The 23,465-nt window shown below is 43.7% G+C and overlaps 2 protein-coding genes across 2 annotated transcripts; one reads left to right on the top strand and one right to left on the bottom strand.

The window, feature by feature from the left end:
* The first annotated feature begins 3,518 nt into the window (after nucleotides 1-3,518).
* Nucleotides 3,519-5,349, top strand: ubc (ubiquitin C). The gene is made up of 2 exons (XM_029515114.1): nucleotides 3,519-3,578; nucleotides 4,312-5,349. The coding sequence occupies exon 2, from the start codon at nucleotides 4,319-4,321 to the stop codon at nucleotides 5,006-5,008; it is 690 nt and encodes a 229-aa protein (XP_029370974.1). The 5' UTR covers nucleotides 3,519-3,578; nucleotides 4,312-4,318; the 3' UTR covers nucleotides 5,009-5,349.
* A 298-nt stretch (nucleotides 5,350-5,647) lies between these two features.
* Nucleotides 5,648-21,729, bottom strand: slc4a5b (solute carrier family 4 member 5b). Its single transcript, XM_029516470.1, has 29 exons — nucleotides 21,701-21,729; nucleotides 21,499-21,656; nucleotides 20,780-21,040; nucleotides 20,061-20,144; nucleotides 18,502-18,625; nucleotides 18,110-18,270; nucleotides 17,751-17,916; nucleotides 17,467-17,549; nucleotides 16,609-16,664; nucleotides 15,370-15,527; nucleotides 15,203-15,290; nucleotides 14,956-15,114; nucleotides 14,500-14,621; nucleotides 14,242-14,416; nucleotides 13,878-14,011; nucleotides 13,622-13,802; nucleotides 13,372-13,462; nucleotides 12,871-12,929; nucleotides 12,367-12,558; nucleotides 11,398-11,511; nucleotides 11,144-11,305; nucleotides 10,849-11,027; nucleotides 10,640-10,712; nucleotides 10,490-10,558; nucleotides 10,216-10,389; nucleotides 9,460-9,624; nucleotides 8,869-8,988; nucleotides 7,929-7,981; nucleotides 5,648-6,205 (listed from the first exon to the last, which is right to left on the bottom strand). Exons 1-29 carry the CDS (start codon nucleotides 21,727-21,729, stop codon nucleotides 5,917-5,919), a joined length of 3,879 nt encoding a protein of 1,292 aa, XP_029372330.1. The 3' UTR covers nucleotides 5,648-5,916.
* Nucleotides 21,730-23,465: the final 1,736 nt, after the last annotated feature.

Below are 23,465 nucleotides of genomic sequence, written 5' to 3'. Positions count from 1 at the left end.
CACTCCTATTGGCTCCGGTGGGTGATGTCACAGCCAATCAGAGTCTCTGGATCAGTCCTGACTGTTTCTGAGTTTATGGTGTTGTCAGAATAAAGAGCTGATTTTTCATCATTACTGAGCAGAACTCCTGATCAGATAAAGACAGAAACGACCCAAACACACGAGAGGAACTTTTCTTTGCTTATTCTGCTTCACGCAGTTTTGTGATTTTCTTCACTTTCCTCCAAAGAAAATGGATGAGAAAGTAAATAATCCACGTTGCTCACGTTAACACAGTGACACCGTCGCTGTGGTCATGTGCCTCTTTGATGCTGCTCTAGTTTCCACCAAAATAACAACATTCACTGACATGATTTTTTTTAACAATTTCCTCATTTTTTGGTGAAAGATATGGGACTCAGCTCCGTTAGCACAGATATTACTCTAGTTGCCAAATGAGGACTGAAATCTTAAGGATTGCAGCTTTAAGAGGATGAATGGGGACAAATTGGCAGGTAGAACAGATGAGTTTGGGTTTTTTTTTTTTTTTCGTTTTCACATTTTTCTTTCCAACCAGACATGAGTCAGACAGAATAACAGCGAGGAAGAAATAATGGTCAGCGGCTGCATTCATCCTGCCCTAATCAGCCTGACGCAGGATGTCTGTTTCCTGTCCCTGAGCTCTCTCCTGCCTGCAGACACCGTCGAGGCTTTTTACTCCGGCCGCTCCACCTCTGGCTTTAGCTGTAGTTTATTGGTATTTAAATCTGTGACTTTTGGGGCCGGTGCTGTAACTGTCGTCTCATTTCTGTCACATGTTAGTGACACCGGTGCCGCCGAGTCCCCAGGTCTGGACCGGCTGACGATTAAAAAGGGAAATCAAAATCATGCATTGCTGCAGATGTTGTTTGCCTTGTGAATAGCATAGCTGTAGTCAACTGACTGGTCTTTGAGTGGAAGTCCAATCGCCCACCAGATGATGTGTTTATTTTGATGTACTGTACATGTGATGTTTTATGCAGATTGATAAATGTACGTTTTCATTATGAGAAGACAAATGTTGACAGTTTCCCTAAATAAATGGTAAAACTTGAATAAAAAGTACAAAAGATTCTTTTTAAATATTTAGGTCTTCGGTTTTTTTTCTTCTCCTTTTGACTCAGAATTTTGTATCAGAGGTCAAAGGTCACCCACAAAAGAAAGTCTATGTTCGTATTTTTTAACTTGAAATAGAAGTTAATCATTTTAGTCCCGTCTCCATCTGTCTGCATCTTAAAGTCTGGATTTATCTCTGCATTCAATAAAAGTTCTCACTTTTATTAAAAGGATAGCTTTTAAACTTTTAGACAATTTGGACCTTCAAATTCTCATCGAGTAAAAAATGGCATTTCAGGAGAATTATGCCAGATAGGACATTTGTTAATTTAATTTGTCAGGAGGTTTTGGTGAAGTTGGCGCTGTGCAGTCAGTGACTGCAACACTTTCATTAAAACTGGTATGAAGCTCAGACATTGCTTTGGGCTCCTGACCAGGTGAGGTCAAAGAGCAGGAGAACGGCCGTAATAACTGGCTCCTCCTGTGCAGTGTCTGCTGATTATGCATCAAGCTTGTATTGATTTATGCTTGTGTCAATTCTTGCTGCATAATTTTGGTGAGCATTAGGAGCAGCTCTGTCTTTTCTAAGAGCACTTAGCCTGGAATTATTTATGTGGAGGAGAAGCAGAGAGGTTAGTGGGAATGCTCCAAGAAAGCTTTGCTCTTAGCAGCGATTTCAGGTGATTAGGGTGAAGAAGATAGAGCTTTTATAAAGGCAAATTTAGATTCATTCAAATATCTTGGCCAGAAGTTCATAAAACTTGGGTAAGACTAAGAACTTTCATAAACTAGTTCAATAGGTGGTTGTTGGCAAACAGTAAACAATAAAATTAATCAGTGCAGACTTCAGATTAATCTCCAAATAAACTCCACTGAAGTGCAGAACCTGCCAGAAAATGTTTACGATGTTTAGTTTTCCTCGGGATGACAGTGACAGTAGTCTGAACAGACAGGAGGAGGCTGCCAGTCCACCTCATTCAGCTGAATTTTAGTAAACAAATACAGGCTGGACATGATGCCGATGTAGCTGCTGACAAATGTGATGCTAAAGAGTCTTTGTGCGTTCTCTGTTCTGTGGCTACTGCTCATCTAAGCAGCCGAAACGTTAGATCAGTATCAGATCAGGAAAATGAAAGTCAGCAGCCAAATATTGTGCTCCTTCCTTACTAACCCTGTCCCTGTCCCTGTCCCTGTCCCTGTCCCGGTGATCATCTGAGGGTTGGAAACACACACACAGCTTTAGATTTTCAGTTGAACAGAATCCCCACCACCCCAACGAGTCGTTAAAAAAGTTTATATGAAATCTGAACTCTTACTACTTACTTTCACCACAGCATGCTGTTCTGGCTTCCTCTTAGTTTCATAAACAACTCTTTTTCTGGACTGGAGTGCTTTTGGCTTGCAAAGACACCCTGATAGGTGGGAGGCAAATCTTGTCCCACAGCACTTTCCTGCCTCCAAACAACTTTAATGTTTCCAATGATTCCTTCTGTCGCTGTCGTGAATGCTAATAAGAAGATAATGTTTCCTGCCATCATGGCAATTTCCAGAGGCTTTCTTGCTGCAGTTAATTCAACTGTTGCGAAGCTTTTAACCAGATGGTTGATGATGTTAGGCACTCTGAGGGAACTGAGAGCTGCCTGCACGAGTGTATTAAACCAACAGCATTCTCAAATCCGGAAATACATTACATTTATGTCTGCATTTAAAGAGTTTCTGCTATTAACCAGAGTGAATGGAAATGAGAGCTGCAGCACAAGGAAGTTAATTTTACAGGCAGCTAACGAACTGCATGGATCAGACGCAGGAAGTATCTGTCAGGAATATTCATGTATAATTCAGGGAGGCTGGTGAAAGATGTAATATGTATTTAATTTGGCCAAGCAATTTCTCCACAACTTTAATGTAACTTTAAACCCTCAGCATCTAATTACTGCTAATGTGCCAGTTCGTTTGTGGATTTCCACACATGGGCTGTTTTTTAGTTTTATGACTGCAATAGGATTTTCTCTGAAGGGGCCTAAAATGTTTGCTTTTTTCCAGAAAAAGACCCATCTCAGCAGATTAGACCGAAATATTATTATTATTATTATTATTATTATTATTATTATTATTATTATTATTATTATTATTATTATTATTATTAGTGTTATTGTCGTTGCTGTTATTTTAGGCTTGTCATTTTTTGGTCACGACAAAATCTACATCCGCGCCGTCGGTTAAGGCTCATTTTAACCTTCATGTTCTTCTAAAACGCTCCCATTTGTCCCCATACATTTTTAAATCTGTTTTTGTGTTGATCTGATTACTTCTTTGTGTGTGTCGTTTCGTCGCTGAATGGTTTTGTATCGTTGTTTGTGGATATTTTATAGTTCCACCGGGTGGGGCCGCGGAAGGATATCCGGCCCGTTGAGTATAAATATCGCTCCGCTGCGCTGCGGCCGTCAAAACGCCAACAGCCTCAGGAGCAGCAGCTTGTCAACATCAGCGGGAACAATTTGTTTGTGAGTATTTTAAGCTTTTTCAACGAAAATCATCGTTTTTGTTTCTTCGTGTTGCGTTATTGTCGCCGTGTGAGTCCGTTTGTGTGGCTCTGAAGTGAATTCGCTTTTTGTCACCGAATGAATCAGCAGATTTGTATTTTTGTTTTGGTGGCTAAATGCTAACTGAGCTAGCCGGAGAGGAAAAGGCGTCAAACCGAAAAAAGTGTTTTTAAATTCAAACATTTAAACCGTTTGAGAGTTTTAAAAAAAAAATGAGATATCTATATATATCAAGCTGATTAGGTGAATTAACGCCATTTTTAAACGACGAACGTATTTCTGGTGACTTCCGGTTTGTTAGCATCGTTAGCTGTTCGACACAAACAAGGAAACGTTTGAAAAACTGGACAAGCTGAAAAAGTAAGCAAAGACTTTGTAGTTTGGGATTCTTTAAAACAACGCTGGTTGTTTTCTCTGAGGTTCTGGTCGAAAGCGGCTAATTTCACGGTTAGCTTGCACATAAAAGTGACGAAGTTCCAGATAGAGAAATGTTATTTGTATTAATAAGGACTGAATGCTTTTGTCTCAACTATCTTTACTTTCCTTTAATTTAATTGTTTAGTGTTCACCTTTTTACATCGATTTTAGAGATGTGTATTCACAGAATATTTAATCTGAAATTTGCATAATCGATTACGCAAGTTGTTGGTTGCAGCTCTGAAATAGGCTTTAAATTCTTTATTTCCTTCATCAGTGTCAAGATGCAGATCTTTGTAAAGACCCTGACTGGCAAGACCATCACTTTGGAGGTTGAGCCCAGCGATACCATTGAAAATGTTAAGGCCAAGATCCAGGATAAGGAGGGCATCCCTCCAGACCAGCAGAGGCTGATCTTTGCCGGGAAGCAGCTGGAAGACGGCCGCACCCTCTCTGACTACAACATCCAGAAGGAGTCCACCCTCCACCTTGTGCTCCGTCTGAGGGGAGGCATGCAGATCTTTGTGAAGACCCTGACAGGAAAGACCATCACCCTGGAGGTGGAGCCCAGCGACACCATTGAGAACGTGAAGGCCAAGATCCAGGACAAAGAGGGCATCCCCCCAGACCAGCAGAGGCTGATCTTCGCTGGCAAGCAGCTCGAAGACGGCCGCACCCTCTCTGACTACAACATCCAGAAGGAGTCCACCCTCCACCTTGTGCTCCGTCTGAGGGGAGGCATGCAGATCTTTGTGAAGACCCTGACTGGGAAGACCATCACCCTGGAGGTGGAGCCCAGCGACACCATTGAGAATGTGAAGGCCAAAATCCAGGACAAGGAAGGCATCCCCCCAGACCAGCAGAGGCTGATCTTCGCTGGCAAGCAGCTGGAGGACGGCCGCACCCTCTCTGACTACAACATCCAGAAGGAGTCCACCCTCCACCTCGTGCTCCGTTTGAGGGGAGGAAACTAAGCTCCTAATCACAGATGGGCCAGTAAACCCTCCCTTTATTGCAGTGTTTAAATCACTCCTGATTCAAATTGTAAGTCATTCCTTTTTTTTTTTCCCACAACTTTGCTTTTAATAGCTCACTTTGCATTTCACTGTGTAAGCTGACAGGTTTGAGTTTGAATAGTCAGACAGATGAGTAAAGGCATGTTTCTGATATAGCCTGTCAAACAAAAGTTGACTAAAGTTTGAGTTCACAAGTTGGTTATATGACTTTTGCAATGCTTCTTCTCTTTAACTTTGAGAGCAACATCTGTGGAAATATAAACGTGTTGATTGTGACAATAAATGGCTTATCACTGTCACGTGGTCGCTGTATTTTTATTATTATTATTTATTTATTTTTTTTTTAGTTTCTTTCTCGGGCTGCAAATGAGTACATTTGATCAATTTCTAAACTAGGACTCTGGAAACAGGATGTGAGGCCTTAATGTGTCTCATCAAATTATTTAGAATTCATACATTTGGACTAAAATGTAAAAGCTTTATTATATTCCTGTTTGCGGGTACTTTTTTTATGTATATACAGTGAGTTTAAAAAATACTTACTGAACTTAAGCCCAACACAAACAGGTTTTAATGTAATTTTATTATTTGTTCACAGTTGCAAATTAACCAGCTCCCCCCTGCTGTCCTTTAAATGCACACAGAAGAAAATGGATGATCAATAATTACGATTCAGAGAGGGCTCTTGTTCTGTGAGTTTTTACTACCATCACGTTTTGGTTGTTTCTTTCTACAGGGGAGGGGGCTGTTCCTGGAGACCAGGAGTGCTGAAGGATTCGTTTTGGGGAGGGGGGGCACCGATAGATTGAGCTGTAATCGGTCTGAAACACTTTGCACCTTCTGTGTGTCCTGTTTGTCAGTCGTGTTTACAGGACAGTCTCAGCACAGGAGTCACCAAAATGAGCCTGGAAATGCCTGTAAAGCTCTCTATGTGTGTCAGGTGGGGGGGGGGCTTTATGGGGGTAAACCCTGTGCTTTTGTTGTTGTTCAGAGCAGAAGGTGTCAGAGTCCTCGCTGTCTGAGTCCAGCTGGATGCTGACCTCGGGCACGGCTGGGCGAGGCGGCGGGTGAGGCAGAGCAGCGTCCCCGGGGGTGAGGCTCGTCTGGGAGTGGACGGGTGAGGGGGGGCAGGAGATCTTCAGGTGCAGAGTGATGCTGGGAACAGTGATGGAACCGGCCAGGTTACACTTTTACTCTCCATCTCACACATACACTCAGTTTATTAGGAACACCTGACTCAGACAAACAGTGCTGCAGTGAGTCCTTAATGAAGGCTCATTTCATGTAATGTAATAAAATATAACTTAGCAGGGAAGGATCAGACAAACATTTAAGGTTCATTAGGGCGTTGTACAGAATCTTAGTTTTCTTCAGCTAAACTTGTTTGTTTAGTGGAGTCTAGGCTCGAAGGCAGTTTTACCTTCAGGTCTAAAGAAGCACAATGTTAATTACTTGCAGCCTCTGTGATCAGACAGGAGGTCTAACTCCCTGCACTGAGCCACTGTGTAGAGTCTGATAAGAGTAAAGGATTTGATTTTGTGTATTTTGCTGCTTTAGTGCAATATATTTAACAATTGAACAGCAGAGCAATCAGTATCCTGTAAAATTAATTCAAACTGAACAGTTAAACCTTCATAAAGGTCATTAAATCAGCTTGAGCTAAGTGTTCCTAATAAAATGACAGCCTAGTTTACGCAAACGACAAAGGGGGCAGTTAAATTACAGGCGCTGTAATGGCACGAAGGTGCAAGTGTTTAAAAACGTCAGTTTACAGCTGTTGGTCCAGATTGATGAGACTTAAATAACTGAAGAGGGCGCTGTTCAACAGCTAAACGTCAGCAGGGGAGAAAGGCATGATGGGAATATGGCAGCAGGAAAGCTTTGAGCAGACAAATCTTGTATTGGCTACATCATTCTTAATTATATTTCATTTATAACTATAAAGATACCTTGACATTGAATTGGCTTGATTAAAATTTGTTCAGCACTAGAACGATAGAACAGTTAGATACAAATCTAATTCTTTATCAGGTGAACGCTGACAGATAATGTGATCTTTGTTTTATAAGGATTTCTACAGGAGCTAGTTCGAAGGGGGGAAACTGGGCCTTAGAAAAGAAACAACCAAAATCCATTCACGGCAAATCAGATATATAATTGGCAGTAAACAATATTGGAAACACCTTCAATGGACCTGCGTTAGATCCAGACTGTGTTGGTTTGAGTCACGGTGTGCCAAAGTCAAACCTGATCTCTGATCCGAACCACACTGAGAGGTTGTGGTGTGGCATTACAATCCGCTTAGATGAGTGCGATACACAACAGGAGACTACAGGAAGACAGCTGGGAGTTAAATAACAAGAGAGACCCAGAGCAGAGGTTTTCAAACCGTGAGCTTGTAGTCTATGGGAAAATGTCCCTAATTCTCCCCTGATTTATGAGCTGAGTACACGATTTCATCATTGGTGAAATGATGCTATAATTTAAGGAAAATAGAACAAAAAGCACACGTTTAAGATAAAGTGTAGAATCTATTGGTTTCAGAAAACCAGGCTGGACAAATTCCTAACAGGTGGACCAGGTCTTGATCCAGTCTGAAAACCTCTGACCCGGAGTGTGTACAACTTACTGAATATTCAAAGTCAGGCCGCCTGCAATGTAAAAACATCTATGTTTAAAAATAAAATGTCTGAAATCCGCATTCAACATATAAATACAAGAAGTGATGCAGCAGCTGCAGGCTGAGCGGTGTGCGTCTGTGTGTTGTGACTATGTGTTCGGCCGCCTGCAGGTCGCAGAGTTGTGTTCCCAGCCGGTGTGTGTGTCAGGGGAGTAAATCAGATCGCTGTAGGGAACGTGAAGCTTCAGCACACAGTACCTGCGGTCCAATTCAGTCTGATTGGAGGTGACTGTCGAGTACGGGTTCAAGTCCTGTAAGGAAACGCACACAGACACACACACACAGAACATTTGCACAAACCACATTCACAGGCATGTAAACACATTTCAACACAAATACAAACACACAAACACAAAGATGTAGATGAACAAGAGTTTCCTAAACTGTTGAATCATCTTCACATTAACTCATAATAAGACCTCTGTGTCTTTAACAGGCTGTTTACAGAAATGTGACTTCATTTTCTTCACTTTGAACATCAATGGCTGCAACTTCCAGATTTTTACAATCAGCTGATTATTTTTCTAATACTGAACTAAAACAACTTTCTCAATATTGCAGGCTACATTCTTACATTATGTTTTTGAAAAGTGTTTCATTACTAAATAAAATATAAATGTAACATTTTTGTTCCCATTTTGTTTAATTTCATGGTTCTGTGTTTCTATGATTTAATTATTGAATCCTCAGACGAGGATAACTTTAACTCATGAAAAATGTAAGCAATAATTATTGTGTTGGATTTATGCCAATTTTAGTTTTTCTATCAGAAATGATGAATTTATCATTATTGTGTAACGTGAAATTTAATTAAAACGTCATGAAAAGGTTTCATCTGCAGGGTTGGTTTGAATGAGTAAAATCTCCTTTTTATTTTATATTTATGATACAGTTGATTAAATTTGAGTCGGCTGACAAAATGTTTCCACATAAAAAATCTGTTTAAGGTTAATGGTGCGAATAAAAAAATCAGTTTTATAAACTCACTTATTTTCTCTGTTGCTACATGGATTTATTAGTTTACTGATTAACTGAAGTTTCGAATTCACATTTTTGTGTACTTGTAAAAGGAGCCAATGTGGTAAATTCACTGGTGGTCTCCTTGTTAGATAATTATCCAGCATTAAACACATAAAACAGAAATCAGGTGGAGGAGCCGGTTGGTGTACTCACAGTCAGAGGTGAGGGGACTAACAGGGGTGGGGGGGTCTATGGCCTCCATGGGGATCTTCACTGGGGGCAGGGCAGATCTGTTGGGCTGGGGGACAAAGAGAGGAGGCAGTTGGCATGCAGGACAAACAGGGAGCATAAAGGACAAGGACAGACGTGTTCTGTATTTTTGCCGATGTATGAATATAACCTGATGTAGATCAATGTGCCCATAAATATAGTTAAAATGGGACCTTTAAATCACAGCTGCTGGCCCTAGCACGTTGTTGACTTGGGAATTTTTTGACATCAACAAAAATCTAGAATAACATCATCTTTCTCCTTTAATCAGAATCACGACTGGAGGACAACAAGGAGGTCAACAGGACAAAGACTGCAGTGCAGGAGGACAGAGACTGTAGTAAGTGTTATACAGTGCCTTCTCAGCAACACTGTGGGACAGAGAGGAGAAACATACAGTATTAGTATCAGGAGCGACGCAACAGATGGACTGACACACAATTAAATACACAACAACCAAGAAAACGGTCTCCAGCCCCGGAGTTTCATTTCCCCTCACCTCCTCATCGCTCTCCGGCTCGGGCGTCTTCTTCTCCTTCATCTTCTTCTTGTCATCCTCCTTTTTCTTCTTGTCTTTGTCAGGCAGGATGTCGTCCAGCCAGGCCAAGTCGTGTTGGGAGAACATCACATCAAGCAGCTTCCGGACAACCATCAGTCCGAGAATCTACAGATGGGGAGATCCTTACTGATCAAGACAAGAGGAAGCGACCGCCTAGAGTTGTTTAGCTTAGCTTAGCATAATAGCTGAAAACAGTTAGTCAGAGTTCATTAACTCTGTTTATCTACTAACAGACTACATTTGTGAGATTAGGGATCGCAGGATTTTGTTACCATCAGACAGGACAAGGCTGGACGTTCTCAGTCCTTCTGCTAAGCTAAACTAGCAAGAACCAGCAAGAAGAATCTACAAAACTTTTAAAAATGGTAGCAGATGACGTAGTGAGGGAAAGTTCACCGTTGTCCTTCAGACACAAAGCTGCTCTGCAGCTCAAAAGTTAACTCATCTTCTCATAATGTGACTCAAATGTGGTTCAGGCCTGTTAGCTTGATGCTAACACAAAGACAAGTTGAGCTGTTCAAAATAAAATTCAGTTTAAAGGAGGTCTGATTGGGGAACCATCATTCTTGGATCTGTTCAGATCTAGATCAGATCAAATGGTTTCATATTGAACCCAACATGTTGAAACCTTCAGTTGATGTTCTGAATCTGAACATCTCACCTCCCTGCAGATGAGATAAGTACAGTGACACTCACCATTACTGGGAAGATGATGGCCAGGAACGTGGACTTGAGAATCCAGAGAACAGCCAGGCAGATGATCTGGACCAGAGTGAAAAGATGGACCCGTCTGAGAGGGACGTGTCGCAGGAAGGAGAAGTCCGGCTGGTGTTTGGCCGGCATCAGGTACAGTTTGATCCTCTCCCAGAACTGAGACACAAAGACACACAACATGCTCTTTAAAAAGGTCAGTTATAGATTCAGACGTCATTAGCTGCAGTTCTGCTGGATTTCATAACCACCAGTCTACCTGGATGCCGCTGAGTGAGGCCACGCCCATGTAGAGGAAGACTCCGTACAGGACCGGCATGGGGATGAACTGAAGGCAGCAGAGGAGCACACGTTAAGTTACTGTTTCCGAACAATCTACATGGTGGAAAACATTCACCTGCTGACGGACCTGAAGGATCGGAGCCAGGAAGATGGAAAGCCCGGTCAGAACGAAGACCAGAATACCTGTCAGCCTCTGCTCCCTGGAAACCAAACAGGATCAGGTGATGCCATTGAATCAGGGTGGAGAAGAGCCACCCAGGTTTGTCTGCAGGTCGCGACCTTGTTCACAACGACAGGAAGTGACCGAAAGCTCCTGCTGGATCAGGATGGACTCACCTGACTCCCAGAAACTGCGGCTGCTCTCCGGGGGCGCTGGACTCGCTCTCCATCTTCAGAGAGTCGATGTGGGCGATGGAGATGACAGTGGCTGCCACGTACCAGGGCAAACCCATGAAGGAGCACACGGCCATGAGGACGCCCACCCAGAACAGGTCCAGGTGGTAACCACAGCCTTTCTGCAGACCAGCGCAAAGAAAACCAAATGAAACACTCTTCACTATTCTGCATTTTCAAACTGAAGTCGTGCTTCAACTTGTTTTAAATAAAAACATTTCCTGTAAATGACACCGACCTTCAGCTTGTTCTCCTTGCGGTTGACGATGACGGCGCTGATCTGCTGGTCCATGAAGATGAGGATGGTGACGAGGAGAGCGGGAACAAAGCTGGCCAGATACCACCACCAGGGGTTCTTTCCGAACGGCATCACAATCCAGCCACGGTTGGCTCGAGTCGGCTGCAAGCATCCAAAACACGAGGCAGAATAAATACACAACAAAAGTTTCAACAAACACATTTCTACACAACATTTAGTAACCCATCAAATACCTTGAACTCAGTGGGGACGATTAGTTTGGGTGTGTCTAACCCCATCAACATATCCAGACCCACAAAGGCCATGATGGACATGAAGATGGAGAAGTCACTGATTAGCTTCCTCAGCTACACACACACACACAGACACACACACCAACCGATAAACAAAGATGTGGAGCGTAACAGTGAGGAGGAGAGACGAGAAAAAGAAGGAAGAGAAACTGTTAGTCATATAAAAACAAACGTCTGACGTGAAAAAGCTACAACCTTCAAGGAACCAAACAGAAAAAGACGGGAGGGGCTGAAAGAGGCATTCTGGGTAAGAGCGGACCTTGATGTCAGTGGGCACGTGCAGTTTGGGGGTGTCGAGCTCCAGCAGGACGTCCAGCCCACAGAAGACCAGGATAGAGATGATGATGGAAAAGTCACTGATCAGAGTTCGGAGCTGTAGGGACAGAAGACGGCAGACGGTCTGGTACAGGTGGGGGGCCGGGGTGGGGGGGCAGCAGCTGCTCAGTTTCTATATTCCTCTTACAGTCAACAAATCAACACTTCCTGTCTGCAGGTTCTTACTGAGGATCAAAATAAGATAGTTGATCAAATATAAATATATCAAATTTGAAATGCACATTTGCAGGAATGTCGTGTTGGTTTGGTACCGAAGTCCAGAGAGCTCAGTTTGTAATACTGATTTCAGCCACAAGAGGGTAAAGGGGAGTCAGATTGTATTGAAGTCTATGGGAAAATGCTCATCAGCTCAGAAAAAGTTTGAAATGAAATGAGCATTACAAAATCAGTCCCCTTCAAGGCTTCCGTGTTTTGGTCTCTGGAGACAATGAGAAGAATAAAGAATCTCACTATTTTCATGCTTTGATAAATGACAGGAGTCCATCCATCACATGCAGAGTGAGGTGGGGGGGCTTCTACAATCAGTCGGCCATCAGCCCGACGCTGCGGCTCAGAGCGAGGACCGGCTCTTACCTTGGTCGGGAAGTAGCGGCTGAACTTGAACTTCTTGAGGGAAACAGTCATGGAATAGGTGCCAAAGAAGAGGATGAAGGACATGAGGGCCAAGTCGGGAACATACTTACAGGAGTTCCCCACCAGCGTGCCACCATACTTCACACACTCTTTCTTACTCAGCTGACTCCAGTCCAGGTCTGTCAGGTTAAACTACAGAAGGAGGACAGGAGGCAGAGAGGACAGAGAGAAGACAGGCCATAACAAGAAGAAGAAACAAGACAGACCTCCTTCTAAACTCACTTATTGAAGCTAGTCAGTGAATCAAGGCCAGTTTTTTAACTTCAGGAACAAACAGACTCACTGAGGACATGATGGCCTCATTCAGACGTCAGCTGCACCTCCAAACACTCATGATGCTGTCTGACACTTAAATACTCGTCATTACAGGCTGGATTGATTTTTGACATCATTTGGAGGTGAGACATTTCTGTATTCATGTAGAGGAAGAGGAAACTGACTTACCAGCAGAGTCATGTTATCATCTGAGAGCGGAGCTGAGACATTCAAGCCCAACGCAGATGCTGAAAAACAACAGAAAATATAGCATCAATAACAGTACCAGTAAATATGCAGTAAAATGGCTCTACACATGGATACTCACTTTTTCACAGCATCCAGGATGAAGCAGAAACAGACGAGACAGACAAATCATCACAGAGTAAAGATCAAATATCTGAATATCTTTACTTTCTGGATGAGCTGATGTTTCCTCGTTATGATGGTAAATTAACCAAAATTAACTAAAGCAAAGTCAATTACTTTCTTTTCTGACATGAAGCAAGATGAGATTTCTGTCTCACGACATGGAATCACAAGGCAGTTAGCCTAGCTTAGCATGAAATCTGGAAGGCACGGCTACCAACTCTCACTGTTGTTGTTCACGCCAGTTTGTCAGGTTCCCTTTTTCAGATGAGGAATCAGTTTTACTCAGACAACAGACCATACAAAGGACAGAAGACTCACCCTGGTCTGGAGCGATGCATTCACATTTGTAGGCCGTGATGTAGTCGGGCTTGAAGCCGCGGTTGATTGGATAATACTTAAAGGCTCCTACCTGTGAAACAGGAACAGTTTTTTCCTCTTTAATGTCTTTAACATACTAAAACAGTAGAAGAAGACATGAGTTTAAAACTAAAACAAGAAGAAGAGCCGATTTTTAAAACTAAGATAAGTTTGGCACTGAATCAGTAAAAGAGACGAGTTCAACCCTCACCATCTTCTTAATGGCGTCAGAGATGAAGATGAAGGAGATGAGGCTGGAGAAACCCTCCTCTGTGAACCGCGTCATGTACTTGATGATGTAACTGGCGTCGGAGACGACCAGCAGGAAGCACTGCAGGCAGGAGTGAAGGCCGATCCACAGACGCAGTTCCATGTAGTCGATATCGTTATTCCTGTGAAGGAAGTCAGCGTTAAAGAGACCAATACTCCTGTTTGGGGGGGCTGTTGTTCGTCTGTGAGCGCCTCACTTGCTGAATTCATAAAGCAGTTTCTCGAAGATGAGGATTGGTCCAGTCGAGCTGAGGATGATGAGCGGTTGTCCACCAAACAAACAAAACACGGTTCCTGCTAAAGCGGTGCCAAGGAAACTCTCCATCACACCCTGAGGGGCAAAGAGAGGGGGCAGGAAGGGAGAGGTCAGTTCACCTGTGGGGTAAAAGCCAGGCAGGTTAGTGTCGTCCAGTGACCTTCTAAACCCAACTAACATCAAGTTTATCATCAAATGTGACGTCTGCGTTCATCTCAGTGATTGTTTCGGTTGTGCAGCTGACTACGACTGAATTTAGATCTGGACATCTGAATGGGCTCATTATATTTTAGATTTTCTGGGACCTGGTAATTGTCAGTAGCATCACCGAGCAGTCCTCCAAAGGTGATGGCGTTTGTGATGCAGCCCAGGTAGATGAAGAGCACAGCAGAGATGGACTGGATGTGGAAGCCGTCGTAGATGTCGCTACAATACCACGGCAGCTTCCTCTTAATGTCCAGCCACAGTCCACCACCAATCCTATCAAATTGAAGATTAAGAGCATCATGAAGAACTTGGACATGACGGGACGTTTGTTTTTCTCCACCACAGTTCTCTCGTACCTGCCGGTGAACTTCAGCTCCTCTCCGAGCTCATGTGGAACGGGCATCTCTTCATCTTCTCCTCCACCAGCTCCGCCCGCTGAGCCGTTCATCTGACCCAGCTCGTTCAGGTTGAGCACCGACTTCCTGGAATCAAGACAAGTGATCCAGACCTTTCAGACCACAGCACTGAGAGGGAAGGCGGGAAACGTCTGAACACAATGACCTGTGGAGTCCCACAGGGTTCCATTTGAGGGTCTCAAATCAAACTATACATAGTTCACATCAGACATGACCGTAAGGTTGCTTATCAAATCACAATATTGTTCCTCAGAGCAGGTGACTGGCTTGATGGTAAATTTCCAGAGGTTGATAATTTGGCCATTGGCCTTCTTTGTGGAGAGGAAGATGGAGCAGCTGGAAGCTTCACTTCTGAAACAGCCTGGACATGTGTCGTCGTCTGTGAAGTTCATGTACTTGCCTCATTTCAGCTGACGGAACCTTTTTGGGGGGCTCAATGCGTATCTTTGGGTCCCACTCCCCCGGAGGGAGGACGATGACCTCGTCCAGAAACTCATCGACTCCTGCGATCAGGTCTTCGCGATCCCTCGCCTTGTAGGCAACATCACTGAACAGCTGGCAACAATTAAAGACACAAAATTGAAGTTGTACTTGTGCCATGATTTGTAGCAGTGTTGTTTTTTGGGGCGTGATGTCCACTCACGTCGTCCACCATGAGTGTAGCGATAGCTCGGCCAATCTCATTGTAGGACTTGGTTTTGCCGTGAGGGCCAAGCAAGATGAAGAGAAACCTGTTGGAATAGAAGGTTAAAGGGCTGATAAACACAAAGACACACTTCAGGAGACAGATGGGACGTTGGAGACACCCACCTGGTCGGGACAGGGACCTCAGTGAGGCCTCCCAGCGTCGTGGCCTGGGCCAAACGTACAAAAGAGACGAATGGTTTGTCCAGAAAATCCACCTCGCCAATCAGGACGTTGGAGGCTTCGGCATCACGAGGAATCTTCTTCATGAACTTGTTCTTCAGCTGGAGGAAGAGTCAGAGATGGAGGGACAGCCTGAGAAGAACTCCCCCACTGAGACGGGAGCTGCCTGTGAGTCTGCCATTCATCAGGTCGTGTGACGTCAACCAATTTAAGCTGTTGCCTTGAGGACATTTATATAAAGTAAAGGGAAGCCTTAAACCTTCATTCTATGTAATGACCACTCTGGGCCAACTCTTATTGAAGTCTATGGGAAAATGCCCCTCCTTCTGCCTTGGTTTATCAGCTCAGTCAGATCCAGCTCTGGCTAAATTACAGGTTTATCCAGAGTTGGTTTAAGAATCCAAATGCTCTTCAGGTGCAGCCTTCCTCCTCCTCCTAACTGATGCAGCACGTGGCAGTGGGGTGGTGGGTGCTTAATTTAAAACCACCCTATAATCTGTTAATGCTGCTTTTAGAGTCAATTCACTCACTTCTTTTCCCAAACAACCACAAACTTCGATCTCACAAAGAGAAGAACCCCACAACACAATCTGCAGCTCCACGTTCACTGTGGATCGGTCTGATTAAAGAAAGCTGGAGGAGCCACGCCAGCAAATAATTAAAGCAGACTCATGTGGGGTCACATGCTTGGGTTCATTCTAACTTTGAATATATTAGCACGAATGACAAACACACACACACACCAACTTACTGCAGCCGGTTAACAATGAACAACCTCAAGTGGCTGCATAGTTTGGCACAAATCAAAAGGAAAAGCCAGTAATATTCTTCACTGCTGCACTTTTTGGGAGGAGACATTCAAACTGTTAAGCTCTGTGGATAAGAAGTGAAGCTTAGAGATCTGCACACAGAAACACAATCACAAGCACAAACGCGTCCAGGTGGGACATAATTTAACACATTCCCACTTCAGCAGCCAGACTGTGTGGATTAGAGGGATTAAGGAAGTGGGATGAATCTCCAAACCTCATAAAACAAGCGCAACTCTGCATAAACACACATATTTGGAGATGTGGAGGGAACGTATCGAAGGTCAAGACGAATTTTTGGAAGATGTAGATCAAAATCTACAATGTTGATATACAGAAAAAATACAGAAATACAAAGTACTGGTCAGTGTACCTGGTCTGAGCTCGGCGTGTCCGAAATGTCATTCATGCTTCGGCTCTGGGCAGGATCTACAAATAAAACACAACAAGAAACAGGTTTTCTTCAATAAATGTTGAAATGACACTTAAAGCCAATGAGATGATGAAAAGAACAAGCGACTGTGTGTTTCAGCGGAGGATTTTATTTTAACGCCTCATTTCTTATTTTTTTCAGACGTGGGAACAAAAGCAGAGAAAAGAACAAGAACACACAACAAACACAGCCCAGAAATCCCCCGATAATCCCCTTCACCCAGATAGATTCACAAAAGAAAGAAAGGTCCACTCAATAGGAGCACAATCTCTTTAGTAAAAACACATTGTGTTCACACACACATTAAAAAGTGCTGACACATGCAGTAGCTGGGAGTTAGCAGGGATCAGTGATGATTTGAAACACACAGTAAAGCAACAAAAATAATAACTTTAGAAATAAAAGTCCTGCAATGAGTCAGTTATATTTCTTGTTTCTCTCATTTTTGTAAAACACCAACAAAATCAATAATCAATAACAGACAATGGCCAATAATTGTAATATCTGAAATATGATCACAGAAAAAGCGAGTTTCTATTTTAAGCTATACATGTTTTACTGTTGTAGCTTCCTGTTGTGACCCTATCACAGTAAAAGTCCCATATTGATCAGGAATATTGATTATTTTTTAATTATTTAAATGTCTCTGACGTCTGAACTGAAAATGATTTATTGTTTATATATAACTGCTGAACTGTAGTGAAGCAGAAAGTTCCTCAGCTAAAATCAATGACTACTGCGTAGATAGGGGGGAGCTGATGTACGTGTGTGTTTGTGCGTTTGTGTGTTCAGACTCACGCAGGCGGCCAAGGCTGCTTGACTGCCGAGAGCGTAGGTCTTCTGTGGAGCGATGGATCCCAGAAGCTGAACTAGTGCTACGGCTCAGATTAACCTGAGGGCTACGGCCTGACAGAGCGGCGGCGGCAGCGGCAGCAGATGAGAACACGATCAGTAACGAAGAGGTGATTTTAACGAGGAAAGGTCAAAGGTCAAAGGTGATGATCAGCAGAAAACAGGATGTTGTTAGACAGTAAATGGTTAAGCTGATTAGTAGTGGAAAACACACACACACACACACACACACACACTTACTGGAGGCAGCGGCAGAGGACTTCCCGATGTCCGCCAGCGAGCGGTGAATCGGCTTCTTGGTCTGGTGACGATGCTTCCTGAGCAGCACGAAGCTGATCTTCTCCTTCAGATCGGCGGGGATGAGACCGTCGGCAATCTGGCGGTCCACAATGTCATCTGGGGTCAAAGGTCACGGCACAGAATTTTGAATTTAGAGGTGGCTTTTTATAGTTTAAACCATTTGAAAACATCCATTACGTCCTTTAACGTCACAAAGAGGCTGTCTGAGTCTGAGTGGCTGGGTGGAGTTGGGTTGGACACTTTGTTTTCTGTCGTGATCTGAACCAACGTAACAAATGTTGTGACTCACCCACTATCTGGGGGAGGGAATAGCCCTCCAGGTCCAGCAGGATGCTTCCTGTCTGTAGGCAGGTCCTGAGCTCAAACAGACTGTGCAGGGTCAGCGTGGAGACGTGAGGCTTGCTCCATCGTTCCCCTCCCTCCTCCACCTTCTCCTCAAACTTCACCCACCTGCAGAGATTCAGACAGTTGGAGTTAACAAAGCGCCCGGTGATTGATTAGTCCAGGTTCAGGGGGCCGGCCAGCAGGACTCTGTTATGCAATATAAATCACATGTATTGCTATAGTCCTGTCACGCAGTACCCATGATGCCTTGAGTGTGACCCTCGACCCCTAAATCCCATCAAAAGTGACCCCAAATCCTGAACTAATGAAGCTCTGACTCTGTGTGCATGTCGGTACCTTGCAGACTCTTTCCACTCCAGCTCCCCCCCCTCGTGCTGCAGCGTGTCCATCTCTGTGAATATGGTGGGGGTCGGGGTGCTGTCATCGTCCCCCAGAATGTGGCGCAGCCGCTCCGCCGCAGGGGACACTTCAAAATAAAAGCCAGACAAGAAACAGTTTCATTAAATTCACATCTGACTCCTGAAAGACGCAACAAATACAAACCGCTCACAGGGCCGGCTCTAAACTTCAGGGGGGCTGAAGCCAAGTTGATTTGATTGACCTTGTCAATCTTATCATAGTTGTAGCTGAGCGGGAAATCATTAAGTTCATGATTAGCTGTTAGAAAAATATATCACAAAGCACTTAAAGCTCTGTTATGGGACATTTCAGGAGCTCCTTAGGGCCCCCTGGTGGGCACAAGCAGTAAATGTTTATTTTCAGTCACATTAGATTGAGAGGAGTTTTTCATGTGACTTCAGACTGCTGGGTCGAAGGTTTGATTCCTTCAGCAGGAAATCAGAATCAGGTCTAACTTAAACAATCCTCATTAACCTTCGCTAACGCTGAGCCGCAGATTCAGAGCTTCTAATTACGTCTGGTGTGTCATCTACCAGCCTGCACCTCCAATTTTACTCTGAGCGGGTCGATCTCCATTAAAATCTCCGCCTGGAGGCGTTTTGTGTGTTTGTGTCACTTTCCTGCTGCTCAGTCCGTTCCTCCAACAGCTACAAAAGGTCAGAGGTCAATAACACGTGAACTCACAAACCCAGTGTTAACCACAACTATCAAAGGTTGTTGGAGCCTGATTAGAATACAACAACGTTCCACAATGTGTTCCGTCACTCAGCTCTGTGTGCTGCGTTTCAAAAGTGATCCCATAAAATTAAAACCGCAGAATCCAAGTAAAGCCTCGTTTGTCGTGACATCACAAAGTTCATGAAGTCGGGTTCAGGCCAGCTCAGTGGCTGTTTATTCAGAAAGTATTTTTTTTACCAGAAGATCAGGAGCAATCAGGCAGCGGCACAGAGATCCAGAAGGATCAGAGGCTGGACCGCTTAGGAGGACTCAACACAGGTGAGACACATTAGGACAAGGACAGCAATCACTCAGCTGGGGAACGTGACAGGAAGTCAAATGCAAGACATGGACTTCAAAGTAAAACAGGAAGTGAAGACATAAAGACAGCTAACTGTCAGTTCTGAACGGGAGGAAAAGGGAAAATGATGTGTGCTGTATAATTAGATATTAAAACCCAGTGAGCCGCAGACGGATCACACTGATGTCTGTAATCATCCAGATATTTAAAAAATCACAGGTGTGGCGTCTGATTGATGATTCTCTTCATGAGGCCGACCAGCTGATTCTGTCCTTTTGCTACCAAAGAAAATTAAACAGCATTCAGTCTGATTCTTTGTTCCATCCTTCCCTCCCTGATGCCGTCTTTACCTGTTGGAGAGCCAGGTAAGGTCCAGCGTGACGCCATGATGGAGGGCAAAGGGGCCCCGGGGCCCTGCATGCTCGCTGGATTCACTGATCCACAGAAATCCTCAGTTTGGTACTTCCTGTCACCGTGCTGAGGGTGAGAGGCCTTAGCTCAGCGGTGCTCGCTCTCCACCATGAGTGGAGAGGTGACTCGCTCACACGAGGCCGATCGGCAGCTGATCGGTCAGAAAAGGTCTAAGCTGCAGCAGAAATCCACCGAAATCTCCAGAGCAGCAAAGAGCCAGCAGCTTTAAGAGGGCCGACACACACCAGCAGGCCCTCAAGGACTCTCCTCCCAGAGGTGCACACACACAGAGACACACAACGCCATCCACACCCACATGAATCAGAGAGCGGACTCCTCAGGTTGTGTGTTCATTTGCACACGTTCTGGCAAAAATACGACATACCAACACAAAACACCCCAAATAACACACACACACACACACACACACACACACAGCTTGGAGTTCCTCAGCTCTAATCAGCTTACAGGCTTCAGGCTTCATGGCCCCCTGAGAACGGAGACCAGGCTGCAAAATATTCATCACACAGTCTGAACACAGGCCAGCCCACAAAATCCAGCTCTTCGTTAACTTTGTAGTTTCAGTTTAACATCCAACTTTAAGTCCACCTCCAGCCTCCCAACTTCACACGGAAGGCTCCTCTTGATGACGCCAACATGGCGTCCAACTGCTTTGTCATTTTCATGCTTTTATTTGAGAGGACTGGATATAGATGGAAGTGAAAAGGATGAAGCTTCTGATCTGATCACCTTCTCAAAGAAAGCTTTGATCAGTGTGTTTCCCACCTGTGAGGTCGGTGTGGTCCTGACGCTCTGCCCCCTCCTCGTCCTCCTCCTCCCCGTAGTGCTCCTCCCTGTCGTGGTAATGACCTCGGTGTGCGTGCTCGCGGTGCGTGTGGTGGTCGTAGTGTGCGTGTCGTGCGCTGTGTTCTGCGTCACTGGCGTAGGAGTGATGTCGGCGCCTTTTCCGCCTGTGAGAAACTGGAACACCGATGTAGACGGGCTGGGCCTCTGAGGGAGAACACGGAGGGACGACCAAGTACAGAACTTCAGTTAAAAAAAGGAAATATAAATGTCTTAAATTAAAAATAGATGTGTGTGTGTGTGTGTGTGTAGTTCTTCAGTTTGTTCATCGTTTCTGTTTGTTTGTTTTGTGCAGTTTTGTTGTTTCAACTTGTCTCTTTTGTGGCCTTTGTGAGTTTTTTAATAAAAGTGAGCTGATCCACTGACGCCATCTTGGCGGCATTCCCTGACTCCACCCTTTACCTCCCAGCTACTCCTTAAATAGGCGTGGGTGGAGCCAAGACTTTGCTTCATGCAAACATGCACTAATTCACCTGTCACTCCAAGAGGCCCCGCCCTCAATCCTCCCTAACTTTGAACTATAATAAAATGTAAAAAGGTGAGTTCTCGGCTGGTCTTTAGGAATGCTAAGCTAAGGCTAATGGAGGCTAATTGTTAGTAAAGCTAAGCTAATAAACTTGGTACGGTGAGTGCAGTCTCACTGTTGAGCCCAAAATCGGAGCTATAAGAAGAGTCTTCAGCTCTGAGTTTCTCTCTGTGGTCGGGATCAGAGCGTTCCAGCTCTGTTTCCTCACCGTCGTCGTCGTCGTAGTGTCGGTGACCTCTGCTTCTCGCTCTCTGCCAGTCATGATGGTCCATCCTGAAACAGAGAGAACAGGGAATCCTCCAGGCCTCAGGACTCACACTGCATCATGGGAGCTGCCGGCCCACATGGCCACACATGTGCCACCGCAACATCGACCGATCGAAGGATGACAAGAGGAAAACTCGATGGAAAACCCCAACAGCCCCCTCAGGAGCAGGACGGAAACCGAACTGTTTACACCGATCAGATAAACATAATTTACATCCTGGACCTCGTGGCTTCACGTCTCATTTAATATCATTTTAATAAGATAATCAGCTCTGATTATCATCATCTACAAATGAGTCGCTTCATATGAGTTACTAGATACATTCATAATTCTATTGTGTCCAAACACAAACCAACAAAAATATTTTTCTCAATCTGCCCTTCACAGAAAAGACTGCTGCTTTTATCTGGAACTTCATTCGTTAACTCAACTTACAACCAGGACTCTTCACTTTTCTAAGTTTAATCGTGATATTAGTTTATTTCATTAAAACCTGACTGACGTTGAATCCTTCTGGTTCGGGGGGTGTTTGGAAGCTCGATGGTCCCTGAAACTACATTTATTCTTGTTAACTGAATTAAGTTTATTTAACGTGTTTCCTCCAGTTCAATGAATGTAAATCAGTTTTTTGTTGTTGTTGTTGTAACTTAAGTTTTCTGTTTTTCAGCAGGGAAACTGCTGAATGTTTCTATTTTAACAGATATTTTATGATTTATCAACATTAATAAGTCTGTTTGTCTTATTTATTTTATTATTAGAAAGTGGGTTAGGTTTAGAGTTGATCCTTCAGTTAAATACAAATGAATTTAATTTCAGTTTATGTTTTTCATTTCAGTAATCAGAAGGTGATAAATTCAACATCTGATCACTGATCCTGTGCTCGCTCGCTCGCTCTCTCTCTAATTTGGGGGGGGGGGGGTTTCTGGGCTGATCAATAAATGTCATTTCTGATTGCACACTAGTCCCTGAAGCCTGATCACTGACTGTGAAGGACAGTCACATGAGTGCAGTGATGCACACAGACACACACAGATGCTGCAGCATTAGCATAATGCAGCACTGAAAAAAAAATCATTTACTGAATCAGGAAGTCAGTTTGAGATCAAAATCTCATTTACAAGTGAAACTAAATAAAAAAGAAATTTTCAATTAAAGACACTTTCATCATCCAACTGTTGAATGAATGTGAGATTTGTTGTGTTTATGTTTAAAAGTTAACAGCCGCAGACTGATTCAGAATCAGAATTAGGCGACTTCACTGAGTATTAACTTAAGACAGATCACCTCCTTTCAAAGCAGCTTTTTGGGTCAACATTTAAATCATTTTAAAGAGTCAGTCTGCTGTAGAATAAAGTGGCTCTGAGGTGGAGCTACAAAAAGTCCAATTTCATGACAACTACTGCAGCTGTTCAACCTTTCCTGTCTCCGTCAAAATAAAGGCAGAAAAATTTTTTATTTGTTTCTAATGCAAAGTTTTGTTGAATTAAAGGACAAAATCTCAAGTAAGTTGATCTCATATTTTCTATTTTTGTCAGAAAAAATCATCCTGGAAACTCTAATTGTGCTTTTTCTTTCATGAATATTCAAATTAAAATGTCTTCCAAATCACTAAATGTGAAAAGGAACGACGAAATCAAACAGGAGCTGCAGAGTCACGTCAACAAAACGTCACAGTGAGAAAGAGAAAAAGTCTTACCTGGTCTGATGATTCAACCTGTTTAAGTTGGATAAAAGCAGAAAACTCTGAATTAAATTGATGTAAATATCAACGTCAGATGAAACAATGAGCCGAGAATAAACGACGAGCTGCTGCT

The sequence above is a fragment of the Echeneis naucrates genome, chromosome 12 (genome assembly GCF_900963305.1).
Source record: "Echeneis naucrates chromosome 12, fEcheNa1.1, whole genome shotgun sequence".
NCBI classification, from domain to species: domain Eukaryota; kingdom Metazoa; phylum Chordata; class Actinopteri; order Carangiformes; family Echeneidae; genus Echeneis; species Echeneis naucrates.
Note: the sequence above shows the minus strand (reverse complement) of the source record. Positions and strands in the feature narration are given on the sequence as shown.

Excerpts from the sequence above, each read along its gene's own strand:
- ubc (XM_029515114.1), top strand. The coding sequence starts at position 4,319 with ATGCAGATCTTTGTAAAGACCCTGACTGGCAAGACCATCACTTTGGAG.
- slc4a5b (XM_029516470.1), bottom strand. The coding sequence starts at position 21,729 with ATGTGGGCCGGCAGCTCCCATGATGCAGT. Across the intron at positions 21,041-21,498 it reads CTCCGATTTTGGGCTCAACA|TTCTGTACTTGGTCGTCCCT; the intron begins GTGAGACTGCAC and ends TTTTAACTGAAG. Across the intron at positions 15,115-15,202 it reads CTACACTCATGGTGGACGAC|CTGTTCAGTGATGTTGCCTA; the intron begins GTGAGTGGACAT and ends AATTGTTGCCAG.